We start from the raw sequence: 14,456 nt of genomic DNA, 5'->3' as shown, positions 1-14,456 counted from the left end.
ATCTGGATTTCTAGAGTTACTTATAACTCTAAAAACGCTGTTGTTTTGGGCCCTAAAGTGCTATAATTAAGCAGTAATAAATGGTTTCCTTTTTGAGAAATTGAGTCTTACTGTGGATTTTAAAAGCTAGTGTTAGAGGGCCAGGAATGGTGGCTCATGCCTATAATCCTAGTGCTTTAGGAGTCCAAGGCAGGAGGGCTCGAGACCAGCCTGGGCAACATAGTGAGATCCTGTCTCTTCAAAATATACAAAAATTAGCCAAACATAGTGGCGTGAACCTGTGGTCCCAGCCATTTGGGAGGCTAAGGTGGGAGAATCACCTGAACCTAGGGAGGTCGAGGCTGCAGTGAGCTGTGATCACGCCACTGCACTCCAGCCTGGGTGACAGAGCAATACCCTGTCTCAAAAAAGAAAAAAAAAAAAGCTCATGTTGGTGTATAATCGGGCCTCACCATGACTGGGTAGCCCCGTGACATGCAGCCCACTTTTGGCAGTGCCTATAAGGTGTGCTCTGCTCTCTGCCTGCCTTTTTTTAGTAGTTCAGAAGGACGACCTTTCCGACTTGGTACTGGCGCCAACATGGAGAAAGTTGTGAAGATGGATCGAGACATGACCAAGGTAACCTCATGAGGTTAAACCGATTAAACCTGAAATTGTAGAGTATTTGTCATGCTTTAGATTTTCAGAACAAATTAAGAAAAGAAAAATTAGTTAAAGTTCCAACGAAGAGGCAAGGTGAGAAATTGAAGTCAGTGCCTTAATTGAGGCCATTTTAAAGAGAACTAGTCAAAATCAGTTTGTCAAAATCAGAACTTTTAGTTTTGACCTAGAAATTTTTTCTTAGCTCTTTTAAGAAAGTTTAATAGTTTAAAATTGAAAATAGTTTAATAGCCTAAAAATAGTTTGAGATAGGTGAGATAGTTGAAAATAGGTGAAAAGTTGCTAAGAAAATAACAGATAATAAGAATTACAAATACCTTATTAAAAATATAAAAATATGCCCAGGCTCACACATAATCAAAGGAAAGGAATAAAAACAATAGTAATGTATCATTTTCCATCTGTCAGACAAGTAAAGTCAAGAAAAATTAATAATAGCCTTTATTGTCACGGTGAGGGTAAATAAAGTCTCAAGTGACCAGGGAGAAACACAGAGTGTTCTTTACAGTTTTGTTTGAAAAAACAAAATAGGCCAGGCACTGTGGCTCACAACTGTAATCCCAGCACTTTGAGACACCAAGGCAGGTGGATCACCTGAGGTCAGGAGTTCGAGACCAGCCTGGCCAACATGGCAAAACCCTGTCTCTACTAAAAAATACAAAAATTAGCCAGGCGTGGTGGCAGGCACCTGTAATTCCAGCTACTTGGGAGGCTGAGGCAGGAGAATCGCTTGAACCCGGGAGGCGGAGGTTGCAGTGAGCCAAGATCACACCATTGCACTCTAGCCTGGGTGACAGAGCAAAACTCAATCTCAAACAAAACAAAAACAAAAAATAGGATCCACGTACTCATAAACGGGATTGGTTAAGAAATTATTGCAGGCCGGGCGCGGTGGCTCAAGCCTGTAATCCCAGCACTTTGGGAGGCCGAGACGGGCGGATCACGAGGTCAGGAGATCGAGACCATCCTGGCTAACACGGTGAAACCCCGTCTCTACTAAAAACTACAAAAACACTAGCCGGGCGAGGTGGCGGCGCCTGTAGTCCCAGCTACCCGGGAGGCTGAGGCAGGAGAATGGCGTGAACCCGGGAGGCGGAGCTTGCAGTGAGCTGAGATCCGGCCACAGCACTCCAGCCTGGGCGACAGAGCGAGACTCCGTCTCAAAAAAAAAAAAAAAAAAAAAAAAAAAAAAAGAAATTATTGCAGTCATATAATGAAATGCTGTGCAACTATGAAAAACAATGAGGTAGATCTCCATGTATTGATATGGAAGAGTCTCTGTGATACACTGATAACTGATAAAAGCAAAATGAAATGCAGCCTGCATGTCAGGGCCCTCTGATACGTATGCCAGAATTTGCACGGAAGTGATCTAGATGACTAACCATTATCTCAGCCTGAATGAGGTCTGGGATGTCTATGGAAATTTTACTCTCTACATATAATATTTTATGTTTGAATTAAAAAAAAAAATGAGCGTGGATGGCTTTGGTAATTGAGGGGAAAGCGACTTGAAAAATATAGTGCTGGGAAGAATGAAATGAATCTTCTCAGTGTCTTCAACCTCACCCCCAGGGTGGCTGTTGCGAAGTGATTACAGAAGAGGCTGCAGCCGCCCTGCGGAAAGCCACCAAGTGGGCACAGTCGGGCCTCATCGTCAGCATTGGGCCACCTGTAGAGTCTATCAACCCAGACGCTGTGAGTGGACTATCCACAGGTGACAAAAAGAAAACCGCCCAAACTTCCATTTGCCGAGAGAGGAACTCGGAGCTTGCGAGGTAAACCTTCCACAGGTAGAAGCTGTCCACACTCATCTCAGGTTTACTTTGTAATGGGTTTGTTTTTCTTATTTTAATTTTCTTCCATCCCCTTGACCTCTTGGAAATGAGGCCTCCGTCTGCTGTAGTAGTTGCACTCAAGGTACAGCCTGGAGTACGTCGGAGAGTAATGACTATCCGGGTAGATCTGAGGTTGTCATGAAAGAATAGAGGGATGCTCCTGGCTGAGGGGACATTTATAGCCAGAGGATTCTTTTGAGTAGTATTAAAAAACTCTGGTCTTGCTACCTTTATTTCTTGCAAATGGTACATCTCCACTGCCCCAACTGAACACACACACACACACTTCTTTCTAGGAGCAGAAGCAGCAGTTAAGTGTTACCTCAGTGAAGTTGGTTCGAGGTGTTTTGTGCTTGAAAGCCAGGAATAGTTGCAGTGCAGTGTCTTTCCCTGATCCTCATGGCTTATAAATAAAGTTTGAGGTCCATTGTTTGAGGCAGTTCTTCAGATACCACAAAGAATATGACACAGTGATTTCTTCCTAATGATAATGCAGCTTCTTGTTTTCTCAGTCAATGGAATCCACTTTTTCTTATGTAAATAGAAAAGGTTTCTCTCTGATGCTAACCCTGAAAGCCACTTCCCTGCAGTCTTAATCATCACTGGGCACTGACACTTTTTCCTGTTGACACTTGCAGGACTGATCCCGTGCGTCCCTTCATCAGTGGGCACGTGGCAAACAGCATGGCTGCAGAAGTGATTGCCTTGCTACATAGCTTGCTCATGGCACCCGAATCAAATGCTGCTCAAATATGGACGACAACAGCAGAGAAGGTTAGCACAGTGTTGCTACTCAACTGAGGAAGTAAGAAGTAAGCTAATTAGAGTTAGAATCATACCCAGCAAGGGGCATTTTAGTAAAGAGAAAATTTCCAAATTCGTCAGATATACCTGTTAACTGACTTTCCCCTGGAATTTGCCTTGCTGTAGTAGTTTCAACTCTGTTAACCTATATCTCCTGTCACTGCCAGTTCTCATTTTGCAGAAGATAGGACAGTATTCCCAGGGAAAGAGTGACAGGCCTTGTTTCTCTTCAGGCAGCATTGGTTTATTGGATTTAAGCGTACTCGCTAAGTCCGAGGAGGCCTCTGCGTGATTTACACTGCCTGAGTGCCCTATTAATAAGTGATTCATCATTACAAACAATATCCCAGTTGCCTGAAACTACAGATCTGTAATCAATTCCCACTTTCCGTAGCTACTCTTCAAGTGAACCCCTTTTGACATGTCCTGTTTACAAGTGGACAGTATGCTGGGGTGGTTTTCCTTCAGATAAATGATTGTTTCATTTTAGAGGTTTTAGTGACATGATGTTTTATTCTCCCAGTTGTGTATTTCCAGTTTTGTCCCGTTACATAGACAAATATGGGCAAATGTCATTGGCCATACCTGATAGCTTTTTGGTCCCTCACATGTCCAGAGTTCCTTCAATACATGGGACCCAGGCACTGTTGTAGACACTTTGTCACCCTTGGCATCAAAACAACCAAAGCTTTAACTCCTAGTGCACGGGCTGCTTTTATATTTAGGTTCTGTCTCGAGCACTGATGTACATTCCACAATTGGGGAAATACGCAGAAAGCATTCTGGAAAATGGCAGCAGCAGTGGCAGGAAACTTGCCAAACTTCAGAGAATTGCCCGCCAGGCTGTTGCTGCACTGTGTGCACTTGGAGGCTTCAAAGAGACAATCAAGATAGGATCCGAGGTTCAGGTACCAACCACCATTTTCCCCAAATCATTGCTTCTCCCATATATATAAGCATCCATTGGTTAGTTGATCGTCTGTAAGACAAATATTATCCAACCAGCTGGACAAAAAAACCTGTTTCTTCAAGTTAAATAAGGAATCTGAGAAACTCTTGAATTCAAATCCACACTGTGCCACACATCATTCAGATATTAATGCAATACTATCTTAGGTTAACTGCAATACTTGTGTCCTGTAGTGTGATCAGTATCAGTCTTAGAATTGATGATGGAATTAGAATGAAAGGAAAAGAGTGTCTTCCTGCAAAAATTTATTTACTGTTAAACAGCAGTAACAAGTTGTTTGTTTGTTTTGAGACAGTCTTGTTCTGTTCCCCAGGCTGGAGTGCAGTGGTGCAATCTCAGCTCGCTGCAACCTCTGCCTCCCAGGTTCAAATGATTCTCCTGCCTCAGCCTCCCAAGTAGCTGGGATTACAGGCACCCACCACCTTGCCCAGCTAGTTTTTGTATTTTTAATAGAGATGGGGTTTCACCATACTGGCCAGGCTGGTCTCGAACTCCTGACTTCAAGTGATCTGCCTGCCTCAACCTCCCAAAGTGCTGGGATTACAGGCATGAGCCACCGCACCTGGCCTAGCAGTAACGAGTTTCTGTTTGAGAGAACAGCACGTTGCGATCACCTTGCAGTTAGGTTTTAGGGCCTTATTATAAGTCATGTCTAGGGATTGGTATCTGCTATGCTGGTAGTATAAACTACTGTAACGCCAACAATGGCAACTATAAATTTATTCTTTCCTCTTGTCTCATAATACAGCTGCCCACACATCAGAGCTGGTTGGTAGCGCTAATCTATCTCTGTCTCCAGGTTTTAGGTAGAGGAATCTCAGGAAGCATTGGAGTAGTGGCTTCTATCAATGAACAGGAAGGTATAGCTACAGTCAGATTCCCACCCATAGACTGTAGAAAGACTTCGCAAGCGTCAGACACATTGACTATTCCATTGTCTAGACTTTGTGTTCCAAGATCAGAGGTAAGGTGATTTTTAAATGCTTCATAAAATATCTGCCAGTGGTAATTGTATTGTAATGAGTCTATGCACATGCTCAGTGCAGAAGCACAAATGCTTTGTTGTCTTAAATTGTACTTGCAATGTATGTTTATATATTGGTTATAGTTATTTAATAGTAATGCTTGTGTGAAAATTTTCATCTAGATGACCAAATTCATTTCTTTGTTGGTTAGGGCTATTCTACAGTGTATTTTTAATTGTTTTGATGTGTTTTGCAGTTTTCTGTATGGTGATTTTATTTTTTTAACTGAAAATTTAAGAACTCCAGATAATAATAACACCCTCATTTCTTATAAACTAACTACTTGAATTTAACTTTTTGCCATGCCCCCCACCGCCATCAGGCATTGCCTCTTCATAAACTGTCCATTACTGAGAAGGTAGTACAGGCAGTCCAGTCCATGTTGCTTCCTCAGGAGGGAAGTCTCTCTATTCACACCTCACTTCCTGCAACAGGAGATGGGTCAGCTCCTGTGATGGCAGTCGTTCGGCTCCTTGCTGAAATAAGAACAAGGTGAGTACCCTCCCCACGTTGCTTGATGTGCTGACATGGTGCAAGCTGACAGAAGAAGGGATCCTTGGTGGGCCCCACCACTCCCAACTTAATGAGTCCACAGCTTGAAGCTCACACTAGACTGAGCAACAGTAACCATCCTTTTACAGTTTTTTCCCACAGTTCGTTGCATTCCTTAATTTCTGCAATTTTTGTTGCGTTCCCCAATGTCTACACTTCAAAATAAAGTTTAGCTGTTCACCTAAGAAAATAAACATACAAATGAAATGTGATGTATGAAACACATATATAAGGCCCCACTGATTTGCTTTGTTAAAAGAACTTTGTTCCATCACAGGAATAACTCTACTATCTTGAGGCAGGAGAATCGCTTGAACCCGGGAGGTGGAGGTTGCAGTGAGCCGAGATTGCGCCACTGTACTCCAGACTGGGCAACAAGAGCAAAACTCCATCTCAAATAAATAATTAAATAAATAAAATGGTTCAGGCCACACTGATACATATCTGGCCTATCACTTTCCAAACTGAAGATGGGAAACCTAGGACATGCACACAGGGGTTGGTGTTGGTCTTTTCCTGCAAATACATTTATTTAGCATTAAACAGCAATAACAAGTGTCTCTTTTTGACAGTGGAACTTCTTTTTTTTTTTTTTTGACACAGAGTCTCGCTGTGTCACCCAGGTTGGAGTGCAGTGGCATGATCTCAGCTCACTGCAACCTCTGCCTCCCTAGTTCAAGCGATTCTCCTGCCTCAGCCTCCCGAGTAGCTGGAATTACAGGCGGGTGCCACCACCCCTGGCTAATTTTTATATTTTTAGTAGGGATGGGGTTTTGCCATGTTGACCAGGCTGGTCTCAAACTCCTGACCTCTGGTGATCCACCTGCGTTGGCCTCCCAAATTGCTGGGATTACAGGCGTGAGCCACTGTGCCTGGCCAACAGTGGAACTTCTTAGAAACTTCTAGTATGTATTTTGAATCAGGTGAGAGCGATCACCATACAGATTTTCCCAGTTTTTGAATCCATCTTGCTTCCCTAGGGCACAGTTAGGAAAAGCTTTTAAGAGACAGTGCTGATTTCTCACCCGGCACTTTGTGTCTCCATTTGGTGGCGATGGCAACCATTTTTCTCTTTTCCAATTCTTCATGCAGTGTCAGCAGTTACTGTGTGGCAAAAGAGAAGTTATTTATATATTTCCAAGACAGTCCAGCTCAGAAAAAAAGCAAGAAGAGTGGGGAGTTTGAACCTTGTTGTAAACTGGGGGACAAAATTGATTGAAATGTTTTTCACAGTTGACTTTTTTAGACAATGAACACTGATGACTTTGAAATATTGTAAATCTTTTAACATTAAGAGCATGCCTGGTCATGGCCCAGCTTTTAGAAGACAGCTTATTTTGTGAAGAATTCATACAACAATGTCCAGCAGCTGTTGAAGTTCTTAACCTAGTAGCCCAGGAATGCAGTGCTGGTGAGTACCTGAACTTTCTTTACCACCCTGTTTTATTGAATTTTCTCAGCACATTTGCAATTTGATAATGGCATGTTAAGTGTTTTCATACACACACGTCAAAACAGCTGAGCTGTGAGGACAACACCTGTCACAACTCACGTGCATCACAGACCTAGAAATGTAAATAAAATGCTTTAATCTATATCAGTTAGGAAATCAGCATTTTTCAATTTAGCTTTAAGACCATGTCAGAGTGTTTTCTTTTCTTCATTCCTATTGATTTGTTGCCTTTATTAGAACTATAATATTTAGGAGCTGTCCTTAGGGCTGGTGTGTACATTTTGACTGTTGTCATTGGCTACATTTGAATTCCCAGTCAAGAGTTTGCACTAACATCCATCCTGGCATGTGTGTGTGTGTGTCTGTATGTGTATGGAAAAGTCCAAACAAATACCAAAATTGAGAGACTAGTATAATGAACCTTCAGGATTCCATTATCCAGTTTCAACAGTTGTCAACTCATAACTGATCCTGTTTTATCTGTGCTGCAACCCCTGGAATTATTTTTAATCCTAGATATTATTTTATTCATCAATATTTTAGCATATGTCTGAAAAATAAAGAATCTTAAATAACTGCAATACCATTATCACCTATCTACATTATTAACAGTAATTTTAAAATATTATTAAGTATCTAAGCTGGGCATGGCAGCACGTGCCTGTAATCCCAGCTACTTGGGAAGCTGAGGCAGGAGGATCGCTTGAGCCCAGGAGTTTGAGTGCAGCCTGGGCAACATCGTGAGACCCTGTCTCTAAAAATATGTATATATACGTATCTAGTCAGTGTTTAACTTCCTAATTTTCCCATAACGATCATTCTTGTTTTTTACATTTATTTATTTGAATGAGGATCCAAATAAAGTTTACAAATTGTCACTTTGTTGCTGTGTCTTTTTAATCTATTTTAAAATATAGATTCCTCTTAGTCTTTGCTTTTTTTGTTTTGTTTCGTTTTTTTCTGCCTAACAATTTGTTTGTGGAAGGTTTCCCAGTCTGAATTTTGATGACTGTATCCCTGTGGTGTCATTTACTATGTTCATTTACCCTTCTGTTTCCTGTAAATTGGTAGTTGGCCTGGTTGAATGAAAATTTACCTTTTGTCCCTAAGGATATAACTGGACCCTAAGTGAAATTGTTCACAATTCAATTAGCATTCCTTCAATGCTCTAATGCTAACATTTTCACAAACTACATGTTAGAAATGGACAGCTTTAAACTCCCTTAGTGTTTGTAGGTTCATCCTCTTTTTTTTTTTTTTTGCATAATATTCTTTTGGTCCTTTCTTCCCCATCAATGAAATTTTTTTTTTTTTTTTTTTTTGGTCCTTTAAAAAATCTGTATTACTTTTTCTCATGGCATTTATTTTGTCAGTAACTCTCTAATATCTTTTCTGTTGTAATTTTTGTTACTCTTTCACATTGTGGTCATTTCTGTTGTTTTCTTTTTATTTTTAAATTTGTCTATATCTGTTTTACTTCTCACATCTCTTTCTTTTGATAAGGGTAGTGCCTTGGATTCAGCAGAAGCTCCAGCTGGGAGATCCAGGAACCATTAATAAACCTCAGAGAGATCCTAAGAATAGAGAACAAGAACAGAAGCAAGGGGTGTGCTAGGCTTCAAGGGTGAAATTACTTGTGACTTCGTTTTGTACTCTTAGTAGGTCCTTAGTTCACTGCCTCTGACTTTTTTTATATTGTTGGCTTAGATTGCATTCAAAGACATATTTTGACTGATTATAGCAGCATATAACATGCTGAATTAATCATTTGATTTTCTATGGGACTGTTTCTGGGTATCCTCTTTTATATATTTTATAGAATAAAGAGGTCTTAATTGTGAAATTTACATTGATACTGAATGCACAAGGTAGGATTTGTAATAATTTAGAGCAGTGGTCTCACATGGTTTTGATCATAGTCCACCTAACCTATTTTTCCTAGTGGAAAACCACTTTGCGGTAACAAAGAGTTACAAAGAAATGTGTGGGAAGTGCTTGTATTCTAAATAGTATCCTATGTAAAGTTGAAGAATCTTTGGGCCGGGCGCGGTGATTCACGCCTGTAATCCCAGCACTTTGGGAGGCCGAGGCGGGTGGATCACGAGGTCAGGAGATCGAGACCATCCTGGCTAACACGGTGAAAGCCCGTCTCCACTAAAAATACAAAAAATTAGCCAGGCGTGGTGGTGGGCGCCTGTAGTCACAGCTACTCGGGAGACTGAGGCAGGAGAATGGCATGAACCTGGGAGGCGGAGCTTGCAGTGAGCCGAGATCCCACCACTGCACTCCATCCTGGGCGACAGAGCAAGACTCTGTCTCAAAAAAAAAAAAAAAAAGAATTCTTAATAACTCACTTATTAGGTTACCAGAAGTGGTTCTGACATTTAAAGTAAATAGCAAAGTTTACTGACTCCAGTATCAGTGATAAAAACCAGAGGGAAAAACCTACATTCCGGGTTACTTTGCAGAACAGTGGTAGATTCTTAGGCCTACAAGGGAAGCATAGACTATGCTCAGGAGAAAAACTGTTTAATAAACAAGATTCAAGGTGAGGGTTAGGTAGAGGAGAGAGTTATTTGATTTTCATTTTTTAAGGTATTAAAATTTTTATTTTATATATGAAAATGTCATGAAATTTATCAGCGATAATGTATTGACACTCAAATTTTTTAAATTTTTAAATTTTAAAATATTTTAATCAACTTCCATTATTTTTCCTCTTATGGGATGAATTAAGTGGCAAACTTGGCCATTCTAATATTTACTCACTGATAGCTAAATTTTATAGCGTCTCTATCTAAAGAAGACAGTACCAGATTCCATTTGGTCTAGGGAGATAGCACTACAAAACTTTTTTCCTTGAAAAAATATTCCTGAAGGACGGGCGTGGTGGCTCACGCCTGTAATCCCAGCACTTTAGGAGGCTGAGGCGGGCAGTTCAAGAATAGCCTGGCCAACATGGTGAAGCCCTGTCTCTACTAAGAATACACAAATTAGCCAGGCGTGGTGGGGTGTTCCTGTAATCCCAGCTACTCGGGAGGCTGAGGCACGAGAATCGCTTGAACCTCGGAGTTGGAGATTGCCATGAGCCGAGATTGTGCCACTGCACTCCAGCCTGGGTGACAGAGCAAGACTCTGTCTAAAAAAAAGAAAGAAAGAAAGAAAAATATTCCTGAGACATTAACTAGATCCCTTGGTTGAAATAACAGAGGACCAGATTTTTGAACCTAAAGAAAAGGCACATAGGAACCAAAAAAGTTCTCAACATTATTTTACCCCCTTGCAGAAGCTAGAATCTCCCAGTTTCAGCTGTTTCCTCTTCTCCCAGCTTCCTAATGTACTTATTCCCTGAGCCAGATGTTCTCCAACTTTGGAAGTTCCTTGGAACTCCCAGGAAGCATGATTACAAAGTCAGAATTTTAAGTAGAGGGTGGTCCCAGACGGCAGGCTACAGGGACCATCAGACTTCACTGGAAGAAACAGGGCTCCAAGTTTTGCCCTGACTCTCCTTACTTTACCTACCCTTCTCCTGAGCTTTCCTGGATTCTACACTGAGCAATCCCTCTGCTGAGATCCAGGCTTAGCAGCTACTTCTTTAAAAATATCCCCCTCCCCAGCCTCATGAATGCACCAAATTGATAACCAAAGTCATTCCTTACTCTGGAATCAGCTCTCCTTCCCGATTTTCCTGCTTTACTTAATATTCAGACTAATTTTGTTTTTGTTTTTGTTTTTTGAGACAGGGTTTCGCTTTGTTGCCCGGGCTGGAGTGCAGTGTTGCAATCAAGGCTCACTGCAGCCACAACCTGGGTTCAGGCAATCCTCTTGCTTCAGCCTCCTAAGTAGCTGGGACCACAGGTGCACACCACCATGCCCGGCTAATTTTTTTTTTGGTTTTTTAAAGGCAGTCTTGCTCTGTCGCCCAGGTTGGAGTACAGTGGCATGATCTTAGCTCACTACAACCTCTGCTTCCAGGTTCAGGTGATTCTCCTGCCTCAGCCTACTGAGTAGCTGGGATTACAGGTGCCCGCCACCACATCTGGATAATTTTTGTATTTTTAGTAGAGATGGGGTTTTACCATGTTGGACAGACTGTTCCCAAACTCCTGACCTCAAGCGATCTGCCCAGACCTCAAGTGATCTGTCCAGACCTCAAGTGATCAGCCTGCCAAAGTGCTGGGATTACAGGTGCGAGCCACTACACCCAGTGTAATTTTTTTAATTATTAGAAAAATGAGGGCCAGGCACTGTGGCTCACGCCTGTAATTTCAGCACTTTGGGAGGCCGAGGTGGGTGGATTACCTGAGGTCATGGGTTCCAGACCAGCCTGTCCAACGTGGTGAAACCCCGTCTCTACTAAAAATACAAAAATTAGGCCAGGTGCGGGAGCTCAAACTTGTAATCCCAGCACTTTGGGAGGCCAAGGCAGGTGGAATGCTTGAGCCCAGAAGTTTGAGACCAGCCTGGGCAAAATGGGAGAAACTCTGTGTCTACAAAAAAGCCAGGCATGGTAGTGGATACTTGTAGTCCCAGCTACTTGGGAGTCTGAAGTAGGCAGATCACCTGAGTCCAGGAAGTCAGCACTGCAGTGAGCTGTGATTGCACCACTGCCCTCCAGCCTGAGAGAGAGATACCCTGTCTCAATAAAATAAAGTAAAATGCTCTTGAAATTTATCCCTTTCCTGCCCGTTTTCACTACCAACCCTTTAAAACAGGTGTTTTTTTAATTGTAATTTTTATAGCCTGGGCAACATAGCAAGGCCTTGTCTCTACAAAAAATACAAAAAATTAACCAGGTGTGGTGGCTCACGCCTGTGGTCCTACCTGCTTGGGAGGCTGAGGTGGGAGGGAGGCTGAGGTGGGAGGATCACTTCAGCCTGGGAAGCAGAGGTTTCAGTAAGCCGCGATCACGCCACTGCACTCCAGCCTGGGCAACAGAGCAAGAGACTTTGTCTCAAAAAAAACAAAAATTTGTAGAGACGGGTTCTCACTATGTCTCTCAGGCTAGTCTCAAACTGCTGGGCTCAAGCAGTCCTGCCTCAGCCTCCAGAAGTGCTGGAATTATAGGCATGCACCACCATGCAGGGCCAAGGCAGGTGCTTCTTATCTATCTATCTATCTATTCATTCATTTATTTATTTATTTATTTAGAGACAGAGTCTCGGTCTGTCACCCAGGCTGGAATGCAGTGGCGTGATCTCAGCTCACCGCAACCTCTGCCTCCTGGGTTCAAGCGATTCGCATGTGCCACCACGCCTGGCTAATTTTTGTATTTTTTGTAGACATGATGGTTTGCTATGTTGGCCAGGCTGGTTTTAAACTTTTGGCCTCAAGTGATCTGTCTGCCTCAGCCTCCCGAAGTGCTGGGATTACAGGCGTGAGCCACCACACCCGGCTTTCTAAGACCTAACTTCATAATATTTTCATTAAGCCTTTCTGGATGCTTGAATGAAGTCACTGCTCATTCACCTGTGCCTCTGCTTGTACCTTGTATTACATAATCACATACTGCAGCCTTGCACTGTGCTCTTTACTGCGTGTGTGTGCCTGTGTGTGGTGTGCATGTGTGCGCACCTTATTTTCCCTCCATAGTAGGAGCTTTGGCTCATTTATCTTTGTATTCTCCAACACCTTGCAGTGCGCCTTGCTCATAGCAGGTGCTCCATAGATATTAGATTTTTAAAGATTAATTTAGATGATAAGGATAATAGTCTTCATTTATTAGATGATGAGAATAATAACACGTTTATTGAATGCCTGTGCCAGGGACTTAGCCACGGGCTTTACTTATTTCATCACGTCTTCCCAACAGCCCTGTGATACACAGGTGCTGTTGTTACCCAGTATTGCAAGTGAGATGATAAATACTGAGTACTGAGGCCAGGTTCTGAATCCAGGAGCTGGACTGCACCAGAGGCTAAGCACTTGCCCTCATTGTTGTGCTGCTGGGCTACGTATGAAAGACAAAGATGTCTCGGGGTATTTGTTCTTTTGTAAGAATTTCAGGCCAGGCGTGGCGGCTCATGCCTGTAATCCCAGCACTTTGGGAGGCCAAGGCAGGCAGATCACCTGAGGTCAGGAGTTTGAGACCAGCCTGGCCAACATGGTGAAACCCTGTCTCTACTAAAAATACAAAAATTTACCGGGTATGGTGGCACATGCCTGTAATCCCAGCTAATCGGAAGGCCGAGGCAGGAGAATCTCTTGAACCCAGGAAGGGAGGTTGCAGGGAGCCAGGATTGTACCACTGCACTCCAGCCTGGGCAACAGAATGAGACTCTGTCTCAAAAAAAAAAAAAAAAATAGAATTTCATTGAGCTCTGTAAGTGCATTTTATTGTTTTGATGCTGTTCCAAAAGAGTCAACATACTCTTGGGAGTAGCAGGAACTGTTTTCACAGATTCAACATGTGCCTTCTACAGGAGAGCGACTTGCAGTTGTAGAGGTACAGTGTGAACGGCTGAGGATGCTCTACCGGGACTGTGCTCGGCCCCCACCGCCTCCTTTGCAGGCTGACCGGAGACAGGTGAGCCCTCTGTGGTGCTTTGCACCTCCTGCAGCCACCACACACATCATTGAGTAAGGCCAGCAGCAAGTTAAGGACATTTAGAATAAGTGTTTGCAAAGCTGTTTGGAGGTGTGTTCTTTTGCGGTGACATGCCCTCCTTTGCGGTGCCATGCTCTCATCTTTGACTGTCAAAGCAAATTAAGCTGACATTCTGAATATTGGAAAATAATAGCAGGGGAACAAAACTTAGTAATTTATAAATAGCTTCTTTGTGTTGTCAATAATAAAACGAAAGCTTTTTTTAAAATTTTAGAGATACAGTCCCTTTCATAATAGAGAATATGAGTGAGTAATTAAAAAACAAAAGTGGGCTGGGCATGGTGGCTCATGCCTGTACTCCCAACATTTTGAGAGGCCGAGGTGGGCAGATCACATGAGGCTGGAAGTTTGAGACCAGCCTGGCCAACATGCTGAAACCCCATCTATACTAAAAATACTAAAATTAGCTGGGCATGGTGGTGCACATTGGTAATCCCAGCTACTTGGGAGGCTGAGGCAGGACAGTCGCTTGAACCCGGGAGGTAGAGGTTGCAGTAAGCCGAGATTGTGCCACTGCACTCCAGCCTGAGGGACACAGCAAGACTCT

The 14,456-nt window shown here is 42.7% G+C and overlaps 1 protein-coding gene across 2 annotated transcripts in view; it reads left to right on the top strand.

Moving 5' to 3' along the window:
* Window positions 1–14,456, top strand: part of HECTD4 (HECT domain containing E3 ubiquitin protein ligase 4) — a 163,858-nt gene that overhangs the window by 86,701 nt on the left and 62,701 nt on the right. For both annotated transcript variants that reach the window (XM_011928666.1, XM_011928665.1), the window contains exons 37-44: window positions 537–618; window positions 2,236–2,438; window positions 3,137–3,272; window positions 4,028–4,210; window positions 5,072–5,236; window positions 5,620–5,789; window positions 7,145–7,260; window positions 13,725–13,828. In XM_011928666.1, the coding sequence (XP_011784056.1) occupies window positions 537–618; window positions 2,236–2,438; window positions 3,137–3,272; window positions 4,028–4,210; window positions 5,072–5,236; window positions 5,620–5,789; window positions 7,145–7,260; window positions 13,725–13,828 (1,159 nt within the window). The remainder of the gene's footprint in view (window positions 1–536; window positions 619–2,235; window positions 2,439–3,136; window positions 3,273–4,027; window positions 4,211–5,071; window positions 5,237–5,619; window positions 5,790–7,144; window positions 7,261–13,724; window positions 13,829–14,456) is intronic.

This window comes from Colobus angolensis, unplaced genomic scaffold (assembly GCF_000951035.1).
Source record: "Colobus angolensis palliatus isolate OR3802 unplaced genomic scaffold, Cang.pa_1.0 Scaffold79, whole genome shotgun sequence".
NCBI lineage: Eukaryota > Metazoa > Chordata > Mammalia > Primates > Cercopithecidae > Colobus > Colobus angolensis.
The sequence above is the reverse complement of the archived record's forward strand: the minus strand, read 5'-3'. Positions and strand labels throughout refer to the sequence as shown.